This window comes from Haliaeetus leucocephalus, unplaced genomic scaffold, assembly GCF_000737465.1.
Source record: "Haliaeetus leucocephalus isolate CR32 unplaced genomic scaffold, Haliaeetus_leucocephalus-4.0 Scaffold0, whole genome shotgun sequence".
Classification (NCBI taxonomy): domain Eukaryota; kingdom Metazoa; phylum Chordata; class Aves; order Accipitriformes; family Accipitridae; genus Haliaeetus; species Haliaeetus leucocephalus.
In genome coordinates, this window is record NW_010972436.1 from 18,973,711 (window position 1) to 18,988,436 (window position 14,726).

Consider the following 14,726-nt stretch of genomic DNA (forward strand, 5'->3'; position numbering starts at 1 on the left):
AAGCCTCAAAGAAAACAGCATTACACTGACTGAATTTTTAAAAGTCAAGTTGGCAAAGCTGGGAGAAGCAAGCGAAGATGCTGATGAGGTTGTTTTACCAGTTTAAAAGATGCATCATCTCTTAGGTATGGAATAAGATGGACTCTACTAGTGTCATCTTTGGTAATATGAAGATCCTCCAAACAGTGTGAACTCCTTTTTCAGGGATGAAAAATAAGGATGAGCAGAGGAGAAGGGAAGAAATACTCCTGAACAGATGGGAAGAGAAAAACAAGACTGGAAAAAGAATGCAGAGAATTGTTCATGATTCTTAACCCATCTGGAGACAGGAAGAGCCACTGGAATGGCAGTAAGGCCATTCTCAAGAGCTGCATGCTAATAGCCTTAATGCAAAGACAAAGGAGGGTCTTGGCTTTAATACAGCAAGAATTTCTTGTCCATGAGATGGGAGTTCAGAATTCTAATTTGTTTCTCAAGGACAAAATAGTCTATGCTTTGATTTAGCGATTTGAAAATATTTGCTTTTCTGAATTTTCACAAATCTACAACAGGATATTACACCAGTGGACACTAATTTTTGGTTCATTTAATAAGCAGAATTTTACACTAGTGCACTTGGTGATAATAATTTGCAAGAAAAATCACTGCTTTTAGCACGCGGTGGTTTGATATGGTGGAAGTCTGTTGGCAAAATAAGCTCTAAATGATGGGACCTTAGAGGATGGAAAGATAGACAGAAAAGAAAGATTCAAAGAGTTCCAGAAGCTCATTTCCCTTGAGTGCTCTCGTGTGACCAGACTGTTACGGGGCCTGACCTCGAAGCCTCCTCATACTCTCCCTGAGGTGTGGAATAAGAGATGGAAGTCAGTCTGAACTTTTCTCTCCCACAGGATCATTTATTAACTGTTAGCATCAGTGAATCACCAAATGTAAAGAACACTGGTACTTTGACAATAATTAGGAATCTACCTGGAATGTTCCAGCCTGGAAAATCCTCAATTTGTTACAATATATAAGAAATAGTAACTATCACGGTTTAGGCTATGTTTGACTTCGGATCAGTGAATTCACATAGGACTTCAGATTAAAGGCAATACGGATGGGTAAGACAAATTGAGAATTTTTTAAACAATGAAGGAAATTTTTCTTCATTTGGTGTGACATGTTCTTCCTCTTTGTGCACTCTAGCTGTAAGAGCTTTCATGATAAAGGCACTGGCTGTCACTATTGCTGTTTCATATTATCCTTCTGCTCCTAACTGAAATGAATGGGATGCACATTAAAACCATTCCTCAACCTAGTTAGTTAAAAGCCCCTAGCTTGCTAGCAATAACTGGTAGCTATTTAGGTTGGTTTTGGTTTGAGGTTTGGTTTCAATTTTTTTTAATTTAAAGTGTATTTTATGTATAGGAAAGATTCAAACCCTCAGTGACCGTTCTTAAGCTTTTTACAATTATCTTCATATTTATGGAGACTCAAGATGACATAGCCGGTTCAAAAAACAGATTCTGGCTACCAATACTGACCTAGCACGGAAAAATCAATATAATTACAAAAGCAATTAAGCATGGAAAGTAAGGAACCTACCCTTTGCTCAATCTAAAGCTATTTAGATTAACACAAACATAACAGCCAAAATATTCCTTTCTCCTAGATTGATCCTAGCAAAATTGAACCTGCAATACATCAAATCACAATAATCACTGGGTGTGTGCCTAAGGTCACTAGGGTTAACAAAATCACCTTCAAAACTTGCAGTGCTGGCAGTGTGTTACAACAGAGGTTAAAATGATGGGAAAGCAAACAGGGTGAAGAGATGGATTATTTAGGTAGCTTTGAGACTTGAAAGTATCTGGAGTCACTTTGAGCAAGCAGCAGTACTTCCCAGATATAAAATATTAAAAAATCCCCAGTAATGAGTTAGCAAGTTATGAATACATGGGTGTGTTGGGAAAAAGCACATTCTACTTCTAGTGTTTTCTAAAAACAGGAAAGCAAGCAAACTGCCCCTCCAAATAGCATGCTCTTCACTAAACTAAAAAATCTTTAGAGGGAGGAATTGAAGAGGCAGTAATTTAGATAAGGAGACAACCAAATGCACAGGAAAATGTAACTAAACCCCAAAGTCAGACCTACCTAGCCAGAAGAGTTGCCGGCTCTTTCTATAAGCAATCAATTCAATGATCAGAAAATAGAACTCTGTAGAAGAGTAACTTCTTGAAAACATAATCACCTTACATGCATTTTGTCAGTCAAGAAATAGCTCAAAGTGCCTTAACTAAGTGTGAAGCCTCACTCTTCACATCTCATTAGAGAATTTGGCCACTATGAACCAACTTTAGACCACAGCAGTGCTATGAGATATGTTGCATTCAGATGCAAACAATGAACCTGCCTTACTAACACATCTCCATTTTAGAAGAGCACAATATTGTTTGGCTTTATGAACACATGTAAATTGAAATTATACATTCATAATGCCTCTCTCTGGGTCAGTGCAGTTTTATGACTTTAATCATGAGGAGAAGAATTAGCACATTATATGCTCAAAATAGCTCCATGCACACTGTCTGTAGAAAAATCACAAAATATGTAAATGAGTAAGACTAACGAACTCCAAGAACTGTACCTAACTCCCCATAAAGCTACATGACATTGGTGCTTTAATTTGATTTCTTTCATTGGGATTAGACTGAGCACTATTTTACACAGATAAAAGTACATAAAAATCACGGCATAACTGAAAATAGAAATGAATAGGTAAGGAGATTCACGACTCTTTTCTTCAAGAACTACATTTCCCTTCTATTTTATCGACTGCATTGAAAACATAGTTAACAACACCGATTTGCAAATTTTATTCTAAATCCAAAGACCAAGGAGATAATTTCTTTCTTGTTGATAATAAATAACACTTCCAGATTCCACAAGTTCTGTGAGAAATAGAAATAAAGCCTTTAGAAAGAAAAAGTAAACTTCCATTACCAGATTTCAGGATTGACATTTCCCTTGCAAGGCAAGAAGCTGCAGAGATTTTGTTGAACTGCATAATAATGGCATCAACAAACAGTGAAAATGCAAAATTCCTAACTACAATCCTGGATAACAATGGAAAATAATTTCTTCTCTCATTTATTTTGTGTCAATTGCGTTAATCATCTGCAAGATGAGAAAGCCTGTAAGATGAGAACACATTTTGAAAATGTGCAAAACAGCTGTATAGATGGCAAATGAGCAAACAAAATGAATACCTGCACAAGCCCTGGATATATAATATTTGCAGCAAAGTTCTTGTATAGGTACCAACCCTTAAATATCAGTTGGAATACAGTACGTCTGGCAACTGACTCCATATTTTAAATTTAGTATCTTATATACAAATATTTCTCCCACATATACCTGATAGAAAAAGAGAACAATATCATACTCTTTTAAATCTGATCATTCTTTTTCCTAGTTTTTCACAATATTTATTTTCACACGAGTTGTCCCCTTTGGAAGGGCCTCCTGATGCCCTCAAACTGTTTTGCCTTTGCAGCTCAGCTTGTTCTTTTGTATGGTATCTCTAAATATATGAGATTTTGCTTCATTTTTTTACCACAGCTTCAACATACTGATAGAACAACAATAGCAAAGTAGCATAATTTTTTTAATACATTCCTCTGAAGGCTAAGAGTAACCCTATCAGAGATCGTGTCCTTACTGCATAGATCTATCATTAGGTCAATGTATTTGATAGGGCAAATGTTTGGAAACATGTTAGGTAAGCACCACATATTACCTAATGAATCTTTTCCAAATAGAGGTGTGTTTTCATAATCTGTATACTTTCAATTATTGTTACCATTTAGCAATCAGTCTGCGGTCATCATTAAAACCAGTACTTTCAGGCCTTGTGGCAGCCTCTAGTCAGGAACCTATATAAGTAACAGATACAGGTGCTCAGCAGTTCTGCGGCCCAGGCCAGTAATTTATTTACTTGAATATGGATTTAAAATGCTAAGATTTAGACCCCCAAATTCAAAAATGTAAAGAAACCCCAAGCAAATACTCAAATAAAAAAATGGGGGAAGGGACGACAGGAATGTGTCCCTTTGCTAACTCCTTGAAACAGCTGGTCCTTACTGACCTCCACTGTGGTGCCAGAAAACAAACTAAAATCCAAGGGCATTCTTGTACTGATGTCAATAGGTGGTGGATCAGTTCTCAAGTCTTTCTCTTTCACATTATGAGCTTTCCAAGTTCCTGCAGTACCAGTCAAACCAAGTTTGACAATTGGGTCAAGGGTCTGTCTGTAAGTGCTGAAGTTTGATGAGCCTGAAATCCCTGTTCCAACATCAATAGCACTATTTCATAGCGCTCTATCTCTTACAAGTGGATCTCCGAAAAAACTTCTGTGTGTTTGTCCTCACTGAGGTGCAACTTGAGTTCATGGTTCAACAGTCATTAGTACCAAATCTGAGCAGTACTGAATTACAAAGAACTACAAACTGCATCTTGATCAAGGGCAGACAAAGCATCTGTAAAACTATCCAGTGTGTAGAGAACATACCAAACTTCATGGTTTTTCACCAATCATTGGAGGATAAAAAATACTTGATTTGATGTCAAGTGATGACAATGACACTTTGTTACTCATTAAAATTTTTTGAGTAAAAGAACAAAGAGAATGACTTTACACCAAGTCAATGTGTTTTGCTTCATCTGCCTGCAGCATTTTGATTCAGAATTAGGATCAAGAAGTTGGAGGTTGGGTACTGTTGAAACATGGCCTGGATCAGAAGCTGATTCCTATTTTTGCATAAAACTGTTAAGTGCGCACTGGTGTTCCAAACAACTGAGATGGCCATCAGACGTACAGACACAGCGCAATGCATCAGTGATTAGCAGTCATGCTGAAAATACAGTCAATACTTCTAACCAAAGGGCTATTCATAATGTGACTTAAGCAGCATCTTCAGTCAAGTCAAAGACAACTCTTCATTCTGAGATAACATAATTACATAATTCTAATGACTCACTGGGAATTTACATGTTGGTTATCTTACAAGTTTTGTTAGATAAATGTTGCCAATAAATGGCAGGAACATTTTTTGAATGACCGTTTAAGAAATGGCTATTGTGAGGCATTTTGATTTTATTTTATTTTTGCTCTTAGCAATAGAGGAAACAAAAATACTGAGTACTTGAGATAACTACAGATTTCAGACTTTATGTCATGTTGAGTCAACACAGTTAACATCACCTCTAAACAGATAAAACTGACATAAGAAATACCTAAAAGAGCTAAGCTGGAATTTTGAAATGTTTACTTCCAGGGAGAACAGTGAAAAAACAAAGCTACATACCCTTTAAAGTCTTCCTTGAGGTTTTCTAATGAAATTAGAATGAGAATCTTAACAGTGACATAACGTACATTAAATACATATTTCAATACTTTAAATTAGTGTAGCTAGGATAATTTTAATCGTAATGTTTTCTGTCATGGATACTGCTTGTTTCCACGTTCTATTTCTCTCACTTTAAACCAAAAAATAATGTTATGTCACTTTCAGGATCTTATTGATGGTTGCAATAATGCAGTGAGTATTTTGGTGCTTTTTAGAATTTATTTTCCTGTAGAGTTTTTCTGTTTTTCCTCAAAATTTAAATTATTATCTATGTCTGAGACAATGCTGTCCATTTTACCAGTATTTAATGCAATTTATATTCCAAAGCAACAGTTCCTAGTTCAAGTATTTTAAAACTTTGCCAAACTCTTTTTTGAATTACGAAAATGTGGTCTTTTAAATACAGAGACTGGGCTTCTGAACAAGGCAAAGCAACTGTGCAAGCTTTTTCCTACTCTATGGGACTATTCTCAATTAACATTGTGAGTGCATTCCATCTCAGCTATGGAGGGATAGAGAACACATGCTTTTCTTCCCTTCACATAACTTTCAACCTGTTTAACTCTATTCAAATATTTATGTTACACATCCAATGGAACAGTGTCTGGATGCCTGTAACTAATTTGCTAAGACAATCGTTCCTAACTGAATGCCCTCGTTCTCACAAATATCTGTAAAACACATCTTTTCATGTGTGTTTGTATATAAATGTACAACTTCTTGTTGTACTTTTGAAAGGGAGGAGTTCTTCCTTCCTCAGATTCAGATTAAAGCAAGATTAATCAAAAATTCTTGTCTTTTTTTTTTTTAAAGATACCATCTTTGGGATTTGAGGACGTCTGAGGATTTCAAGTAATACCAATAATATTTACTGTCTTCCTGTACAGCTGTAGAAGAGAATACTACATAAAAGTGAGGGATGACTGAGCAAAGGACTTTGCCAGTGTTTCATAGCAGAAAATTCAGAATTTGAGAAGAAAGAGCTTCTATGGAATAGAAAAGGTTAAAAAAGTTTAAGAGTGCATTACCTCCTTGTTCACAACCACCAACACAGCATCTATAAATATCTCTAAATAGAAATTAGAACAAATTTCATGCTAAGATACCAGAAATTGTGATTTATTTTCTCAAAGACTTTATACTCACAATCTCATCTCCTGGCAACCAATATCCTTCTTGTTCAATACCAGCCTTTGACCCTTTACACCCCACCGTCAGGGTTTCAACAATAAGACCATCCTTGACTGCTAAACTCAGCTGACGTGTGGTTTCTTTTGGATGCATACCATGGACTCGAGACATATACCTGCACACAAAGCACAAAAGTCTTTAAGTGTTAGTGTTAAACTATAAAATGCGCCAGCAAAAATATATTCTTTTTCATATGATTTAAAATAATACACAGTCTAAGGTTTAGGTTGTTTTTAAACCCTCAAAATTTATACAATCTCCCCTTTTACTCTAAATCATCTTTTCTTCCCCTTGAAGTTATCATGTACACACTTAGACGAGTAGTAGCACAGTAATCTTCTACTAAAAAAATTTACCACACCCCAAAACTAACACCCACACTGCTTGGGCTTGTCTCTGCTAAACTTCCACATCCATTTGTGCCCCTAAAGAAACTTCTTTAAATTAATTGAAACTTACATGTCTGTAATACTTCCTATAGCATACGTACTATAGAAAGTCTGAAGATGTACAAATGAATCTACATGATACTCATGAGTACAACACTTTTATAAAAAACGTGAAATTTATGTATCACATGAAAATCCAACAGCTAGAGTTATAGTACTAAGCGGTTTTTCTCCTTTTCTTGAGATAACCACAATGATCACACTATGATGAACTGCACTGGTGAGAACAAAACATATACAGCCTAAGCTGTCTATATACATGAAATTCAGTTGTGCAATGTTGACCTTTACCCAGTATAATTTACTTCTAGACCAACACCAAATATCAACATGGAGTAAACAACATAAAATGATCTTCCCTCAAATAAAGACAACCTCCCTGTTTTAAGATCATTACACTTCAGACTTTTTTTTAGCAGAAATCCAAGAACATACCTATGAGTCATTGCACATGGAGAAGTGAAGAGAGCTGTAATCGCATGCAGCAGATAAGTGAATTGACTTGGAACCAATTGTTTTGTGGACATATTTTTCTAGTTATAGCTCCCTTACAGTTACAGGGCTAACTGAATTTCTCTCCCTTTTGGTTTCTCCAAGTACTCTGTCTCTACCTGTCTCCTAGGAGAGAAATCTGTAATTTGCCTGCTTTAAGGGAAAAAAAAAAAAAAAAAAAAAGCTCTCCTCAGCTATAGTATCTTCTACTTCATGTTTCATAATAAATACCAGCAACCATGATTCTTTTGTGACTGTCATCACAAACACCTTCACAAAAAATATCAAGGAAAAATTATTTTAAAGCAGTAGCATTACATGAAAAAAAAAGTTACATCAGTTCAGATTTTTTTAATAATGTGGCTGACAGGAACTTTTAATGCCTTAGAAGTTATAAATTACAATAAGGGAGGAAGACCACTTTAGTGGTCAACCCTTCAATCAACCCTTCTCTTTGAAGACATAGGCCTTTCAAACTTCTTATTGTTTTGGATGCATAAAGGTCTTTTCCAATCCTGCATTCTCTCTCAAGCTTTCGCTATAACTGGTTTACACTAATGTAATTTTTTTGTTTTGCTCTAAAGGAAAATAAATTTATATAATCATATAGTAAATTTCTGATTGAGTAGAAGTATGTGTTTGTGTCGTAAATTATACAATACAATAATCAGAGCAACACCGGACACTCAAAAATTTACACAAATGCAGCATGTTTGCAGGATCTTGGGAGGGTGGGTTAGGGTAAAAACTCTTGGAGGCAGATGCTGCCATTTACTATATTTTACAATGTCTACCACAACATGGTTCAAGTCTGGTTGGTTTGTGCATGCTACCACTTCATAAAAAGTAAGTAATAATAAAGGAAATTAATAGAGAAAGAACAAAAATCTGTGCAAGTCTGTGAACGAGGTTAATATATATGAATCTTATGCTGGCTAGCAGAAAGGATCAAGGGCCAAGCAATGACTCAGAAGATAGGCAGATTAGTTCAGTTCTGTATCACACTGGGTGGATGTTCATCTGCCCAACCTGATCTCTCTCTGCTTCTGTAGAAAGTAAAACTCAACATGAGAACCTGTTCAAGTGATATTAAACACTACAAATGAGTTTTCCAAGTTCTCCAAATTCCAAGGAGGTCTTAAACATGCAGAGACTCAAATCTGTTACTTCACTTTCAGAGTTTGCTGAAGCATAAAGCGCTAAAGCTTTAAAACTTCCTGAAATAGGGGAAAACCTTCATTTTTTATATACTCCTATTCATGTTACATGTATTTCATCTGTGTGCACATATGCACATATGCAAACATAACATAGCTAGCTTTTTAAGTGCAAATTATCTTTGTCAACATTTGCTAACTTCACTGGTTTTTCAGCAAATTTCCCTTTTAACTCTGTACTAACGTTCCTGTCAGAGCCACAGCATTCATGTCTTCTGCAATTTCTTCAACTCCTTAATAGTCTCAAATTACATAGCATAGGTATTATCATTCTTCCCATTTTACTGACAGAACAAATCAGGCAGTGAGCAAGGAAGTGATTTCCCTACAGTTACACAGTAGGCTGCTATAGGCCTGAGAACAGAAATCAAGTATTAACCCAGTGCCATAATCTTCAGTGCATCCTCCTGAAGAAACCATGTATTTTGCATTGCATCATCCACAGTTGCAGAAACACAGTCCAAGGAAACTCTTGAATGTAAGCTACACATTTTGTGATTATTTCTCACTCACATCTCTGAACAGAATAGATATATAATACAAACCAAAAAGCCTTAAACCAACTGTAATCAGCTAAGAGGTTTAATCTGCCTATTTCAACTGTGACAGGTTGTGCACTAGTGAAAAGGAGCACAAGGTTCAGAATCTCCCATTTCTCAAATCCAATCTGTGTTCTCAAGCAGAGTGAAAGTACTGCCACCAACTAAACAATCTCCTCATTTTCTCCAGCTGTAAATCAGGAGTAATAAATCCCCAGTGGCTTTTTGAAGAATACTTTAGTCAATGTTCAGACTGTGCAGTCTGGAGATCCACAAGGGCCATGTTTTCCATTTTTAAAATAAAATGCTCTCAGCCTTCATAGGAAAGCACACACATGTAGAGAGAATCTTTTTACTTCAAAGAGTAGAACTGCTCTTAGAAAAGTGGTCCCTCCCCCCAAATTTTTACTTATATTAAAACCTGTGAAGTGTACATGGCTAGATATTCACAAAGACTATAAAACAACACTGGCAGGGTCTGGATGAAATCCTATCTTGTTTCTCTTCAGCCAGAAGAATGGCAGCTAAACTAAGAAGCGATTAAGGCACAGGATTTGAACCAGAAAAGATAGTTAAAGTTCTTTAATAATGAAATGTGAAAAACTGTCACAACATGTGAAAGATGCTGGAAACACAAAATAAGTTAAACTCCAGCCTAGAGAAAGAAAGCATGATGTTTGGAGTTCTAACTACCACATCAAACTCATTACTGGATCGGGGAAAAACAATATTGAAATGTTTTTGTGCAGAAGTGACACTACTAATCCAGGGAGCACAAGTCTTTTCCTGGCACTGCATGCACTGAAGCATCTGGCACCAAGAAGTTAAAAAACAAGTAAGAGAGATAAAGCAATCCCCAAGTGCTGTTTTCAACAAAAGCTGATTAGCCTTACCTTGGAGACAGGGAGTTGAGGCAATACTGGTTTGTTACGCTCTTACCCAGTCCTCCATATCGACAGATTGGGAAGTGTAATACAATCCCTACACTGCTATTATGCAGCCAGCCAGGAGAAGTAAAGCAAATGCACTTTCAGGTGGGTCAGAATAAGGCATGAAGACAAAGTAAAATCTCCTAAATCAGCAAACCAGCCCTAATCAGATAGGGGGCTGAAACAACCATTTGAAAATACAATTTAACTATGCTAATCCCTACTATACAAAATGAGGGTCTGTCTGATGAAAAGAGGAGGTTTGGCCTCATAATCTGCATGTTAAATTCCAAATCTCACCAAATTAGGCTGCCTGTCTGCAGGATACAGAAGCAACTGAACTGCTGCTCAATATTAGAATATTTATACGTCAGTAGTTTCTCCATTTATAAACTGGCAGCATAAACGTCCTTGACATTAGCATAGAAAAATCTAGCAAATCTAGCAAATTTATAGTTTTTGTAATCAACTTCTAAGAGCCTACTAAGGCATGTTTTTAATTATTGCAACACCACTTGGAAAGCAAAGGATAAGAATCTTTACCATGTAGGTTGTTCATTACCACCCTTAAACAAACCTCAGCATTGTCACACCATGAAATGTATATGTAAATGTGCTGACCTTCTGAAACAAGACACTACCAACAGAATCAGGTAAATGCACATGTGCACATAGCTAATATACACACCTATCTGACAGCAAAAAAAAAATTTAGAGAAGAATGGTAGAGGATAATCATTAATAGATTTGTAGATTGTATGTGTTTGTGCATGCTCATCTGTATTCAGTGCACAAAATACCAATCAGAAAAATGTGAAACAACAATTTTCAACCTATTTGGGACTGCAGATGAACAGTAGTGAGGTCTTTTCAAATTTAGGAGGGATAAAATATCACCATACTCTTCTGTTTATATACCTTATTCTTGTCACCCATCCTAAAACCTTGACCATCTCTCAGATACCACAGGGACATCCCAAGGGAGCTGGAGGTGAGGACTCAAGCAGCTCTCACAGGCCTCATGGCATCCAGAAGCCATACAGCCATCTGCTGCACACCCCACCTGAGCCATGTTGCAATGGTGGAGGAGGAATGATGTGCAGGGAAACCTGGCACGTGCCCTTCCAGACTCCCTCTCCTTCACAGCTCCTATAACTCATGCCACTACTAAGTCACAACTGGATCTTGCCACCTCCCTTTGCTGGACAAAACTGGACCACAGGACTACCCTAATCCACCTCTAAATCTCTTGCCTGCCCAATGTACAGGAGACATTATAGAAGCACCAAATTCTGTCAGCACATGAGGAATTCACACCTAAAACTTAAAAAAAAAATAAAAAATTCTCAAACTAGCCAGTGTTCAGCATGTCTTTCTATTCAAAACCTACATCTAATAGATGTGCTTCATAACATACCCTAAAACTCAAAAAAAAAGGTTTGTTTTGATCTAAGGGGTGTGGAGGAAGCAGACTCTAAAGCTGTGATCACCATGGGAGCAAACCAGTAGCTGACACTTGCAGGGGATCAGATGGTGAACTTTTTGCCTACAGCTGTCACACAGCTCACAACTCTTGCTTGGTGCTGTGCAAGACACAACACGAAGCCAAACCCTGTCCCAAAGAGCTTAATATATATGGCCACAAAATAATGCACGTAAATAGCTAACTCTGCTCCCAGAAAGTCCTCTTGAAGCCAACCGTGGTCTACTGAGATGCAGCAAATGGTTTACATGGGCACAGCTGTGTTGTGGCCTGAAAAACAAAGCTGGCCAAGCTAGGAAGGAAGGAAGGTTATTTAAGGTGGAAAGTTGACACAGCTATTTTAAAAAAAAAAATCTCAGTTTTTCTGGACTCATAAGGAATTGCATTTTCAGCCACCTGAACTCATCAAAAGGAAAATACTGAAAAACTGCTACAGCAAGCATCTCTGTAAAAGACTAAAGTAAAATACATATCGGAAATAGCTGCCTTATATAAAATACAACAGTGTGACAAGTGTAGGTAGATGCTAATTTTAGTGGCAAACACTGTAATCTTGGTCTGATCAATTATCTCTGTCTATGCTTGATGCCTCCACCCTCCACAATAGGAAGGGAAGTAGCAGCCTGCTGGCAGCAGCAGACTATCTGCTAAGCAGCTCATCCAGGGAGAAACAAAGGTCTTAAGATTTCCTTGTATGCATATCCCGTCTCACAATTGAGATCTGATAAAATACAGCAGATCCCATTAAACTCAACTGAAAGACTGCCATTAATTTTAAATGTTACCTACAGGTATATAAAAATGTCCTAGATTCAGGGACAGACCTTAAGGAATAATACATAAAAATGGAAGGAAAGCAGCCAAAAATCTATTCTGAGTTTCATATTGTGTTCCTACCTCTGGTGAGAAATGATGCCTTTTGCTTTAGATTCAGGGTATGACAGCAGTCTTATAGAAGGCCCATGCACTTCTTTTAAGACTTTTTTTAATTTGCAAAGAATAGGTCACTTGGTCATACTGAAAGTAAAAATGGAAGAGAAGGCTGTGATTGAATTTTTTTTTTTAACAAATACAGCTACATGGCATAAGAACTTAAAATAACCAGGCTCAAATCTCAGGAACCCACTAGCTATCCTTGTGGAGAGCCAGGTGAAGATTTGTGCTCACAGTTGTATCTCAAGGTCTCAACTCCAAAGCATAGGCTGCCTGCTCCCACCACATGTAGCACTGTGGTACGAATCAAGTTTCACAAAACACCAGCTAAACATTATGGGTATTTGTATTTCAGAACAATATATTTGAAATATAAATTCCCTGCTTGCCAGAAACTGAGAGCTGGTCTGAGAGCTGAAGACAATACAGACACACAGAAAGTAGAACTGTTTACAGTGGGGACACAGCACCACACTTTCGTTTTCTAAGATACTTTTTGATATGTTTACAGTTTCTGAAGTTTTGATTATGGATTAAATTCACTAAGATAAAGACAACCAAAGCATAACATTTTTCCTCTGTACTTACAGTTCAAAAAGAGATGCATGTATATGAACAGGCTGCATTTGATTTCCACTGTACTCCACATACCAACAACACACTGCATAGACCATGTAAGCATTGACAGAGCTGTTGCCTGTGCAATAAAACACTGATTATATGATCTACATTTTGTGCAGTCCAAAATTCCAAGTGGGGGACACAGAGAAACTGAATTACAGAGAAATTATGAATTTTCTTTTCCGACATCAGTATCTGCAACATTCATTTTGAAGACACATACACCATCTAAGTAGGAAATGTTTTAAAAATGTTTTGTCTACCCTTCATAGTCTAGAAATACAGCATTTGCATGAATATGGAGTCTAATTTTGTGCAGTGTTTTTATAAAACAAAAAGAATGCACAAACTTGATAGTGAAACAGTGAGATCCTGCAGTTCAGTGAAACTCAGATCTGCCTGATGTTTCTGCTGCTGCTAAAACAAAGCTAAGGAGTAATCTTTTTGTGCATGCTTTAGATATCCCAGGCACCACGCAGTTTCCTATAATGTTAATCACCTGGGTCATTTCTGTCAAAAACACAGTAATTTTAGCTCAGGTAATTCCTTATTTCAGTAATTTCAATTCTCACTCATACAACTTTCCTATACACTTAAGACTGTGTAAACCTCCAATATGACCATGAAAAGCAAGTAATTAAGGTACCAGCCTATTCAATCCTTATCTACAAAAATCTCCCTTTCAGAACTACTACCAGCTTCTTAAGGAGGAACTTATATAAAAAAGGGCTCTGCTCCCATTTTGCCAACCTAAAAAGTTGTATGTGATACTGCTGGTAATGTACATGTATGTGCGCTGCGCACTGCTGGCAAACAGGAGCACTCATCATTCAGGGGCATTGCATGCATATGTACAATTGCTTGTGTGTATGCAGAGCCACTGTTCCATCCAGCACTTTTCTGCAGATGTACTGAAGAGACAAACAAGTAATACATGACTCAGAATATAACATCCTAGCTACCTCGCAAATGAAATAGTCAGCTCATATTAAGAGTCTATTCAAAACATGCTTAAAAAAATACACATTCAAGTGCTTTCATGATTCAGTTTTTTAAAGTTTTCCATCTTTTTTTTTTTTTTTGTCAGATAAGTTTTAGCTTGGCTGAGTTTCAAAATCATCGCACTGTCACACAAATGTTCACCTAATTACCAGCTGGGGAACAGCTCAATGGCTGGAAAAGCCATCAGGGCAGGGCTACTGCTTTTGGTGATGATATTGTTTATATGAATGGGAATATGAAACTGTAGCCTAAAATAGATGGTATGAGTAGTGCTTTGGAAATCATTCTCTCTCCACTGATTACAGAGAAAGCCTTGATGAGCACTTCAGGCCAGGTAACAACCTGTTAAATGGCTATGTCACACTCATTTTTATCTTTTACTTCTAATAGAAGGCCACATTTATTTACAGCAAAGAAACCAAATGTAAGCTAGAAGTTTCACTTTCAAATATTATAAAGATGTTATGATTTGAGCAAAAA

General features: G+C 36.9%; 1 protein-coding gene across 7 annotated transcripts in view; it reads right to left on the reverse strand.

The window, feature by feature from the left end:
* ZMYND11 (zinc finger, MYND-type containing 11) overlaps positions 1-14,726 on the reverse strand; it is a 109,891-nt gene that overhangs the window by 38,429 nt on the left and 56,736 nt on the right. For all 7 annotated transcript variants that reach the window (XM_010585695.1, XM_010585680.1, XM_010585687.1 and 4 more), the window contains exon 3: positions 6,537-6,696. In XM_010585695.1, the coding sequence (XP_010583997.1) occupies positions 6,537-6,696 (160 nt within the window). The remainder of the gene's footprint in view (positions 1-6,536; positions 6,697-14,726) is intronic.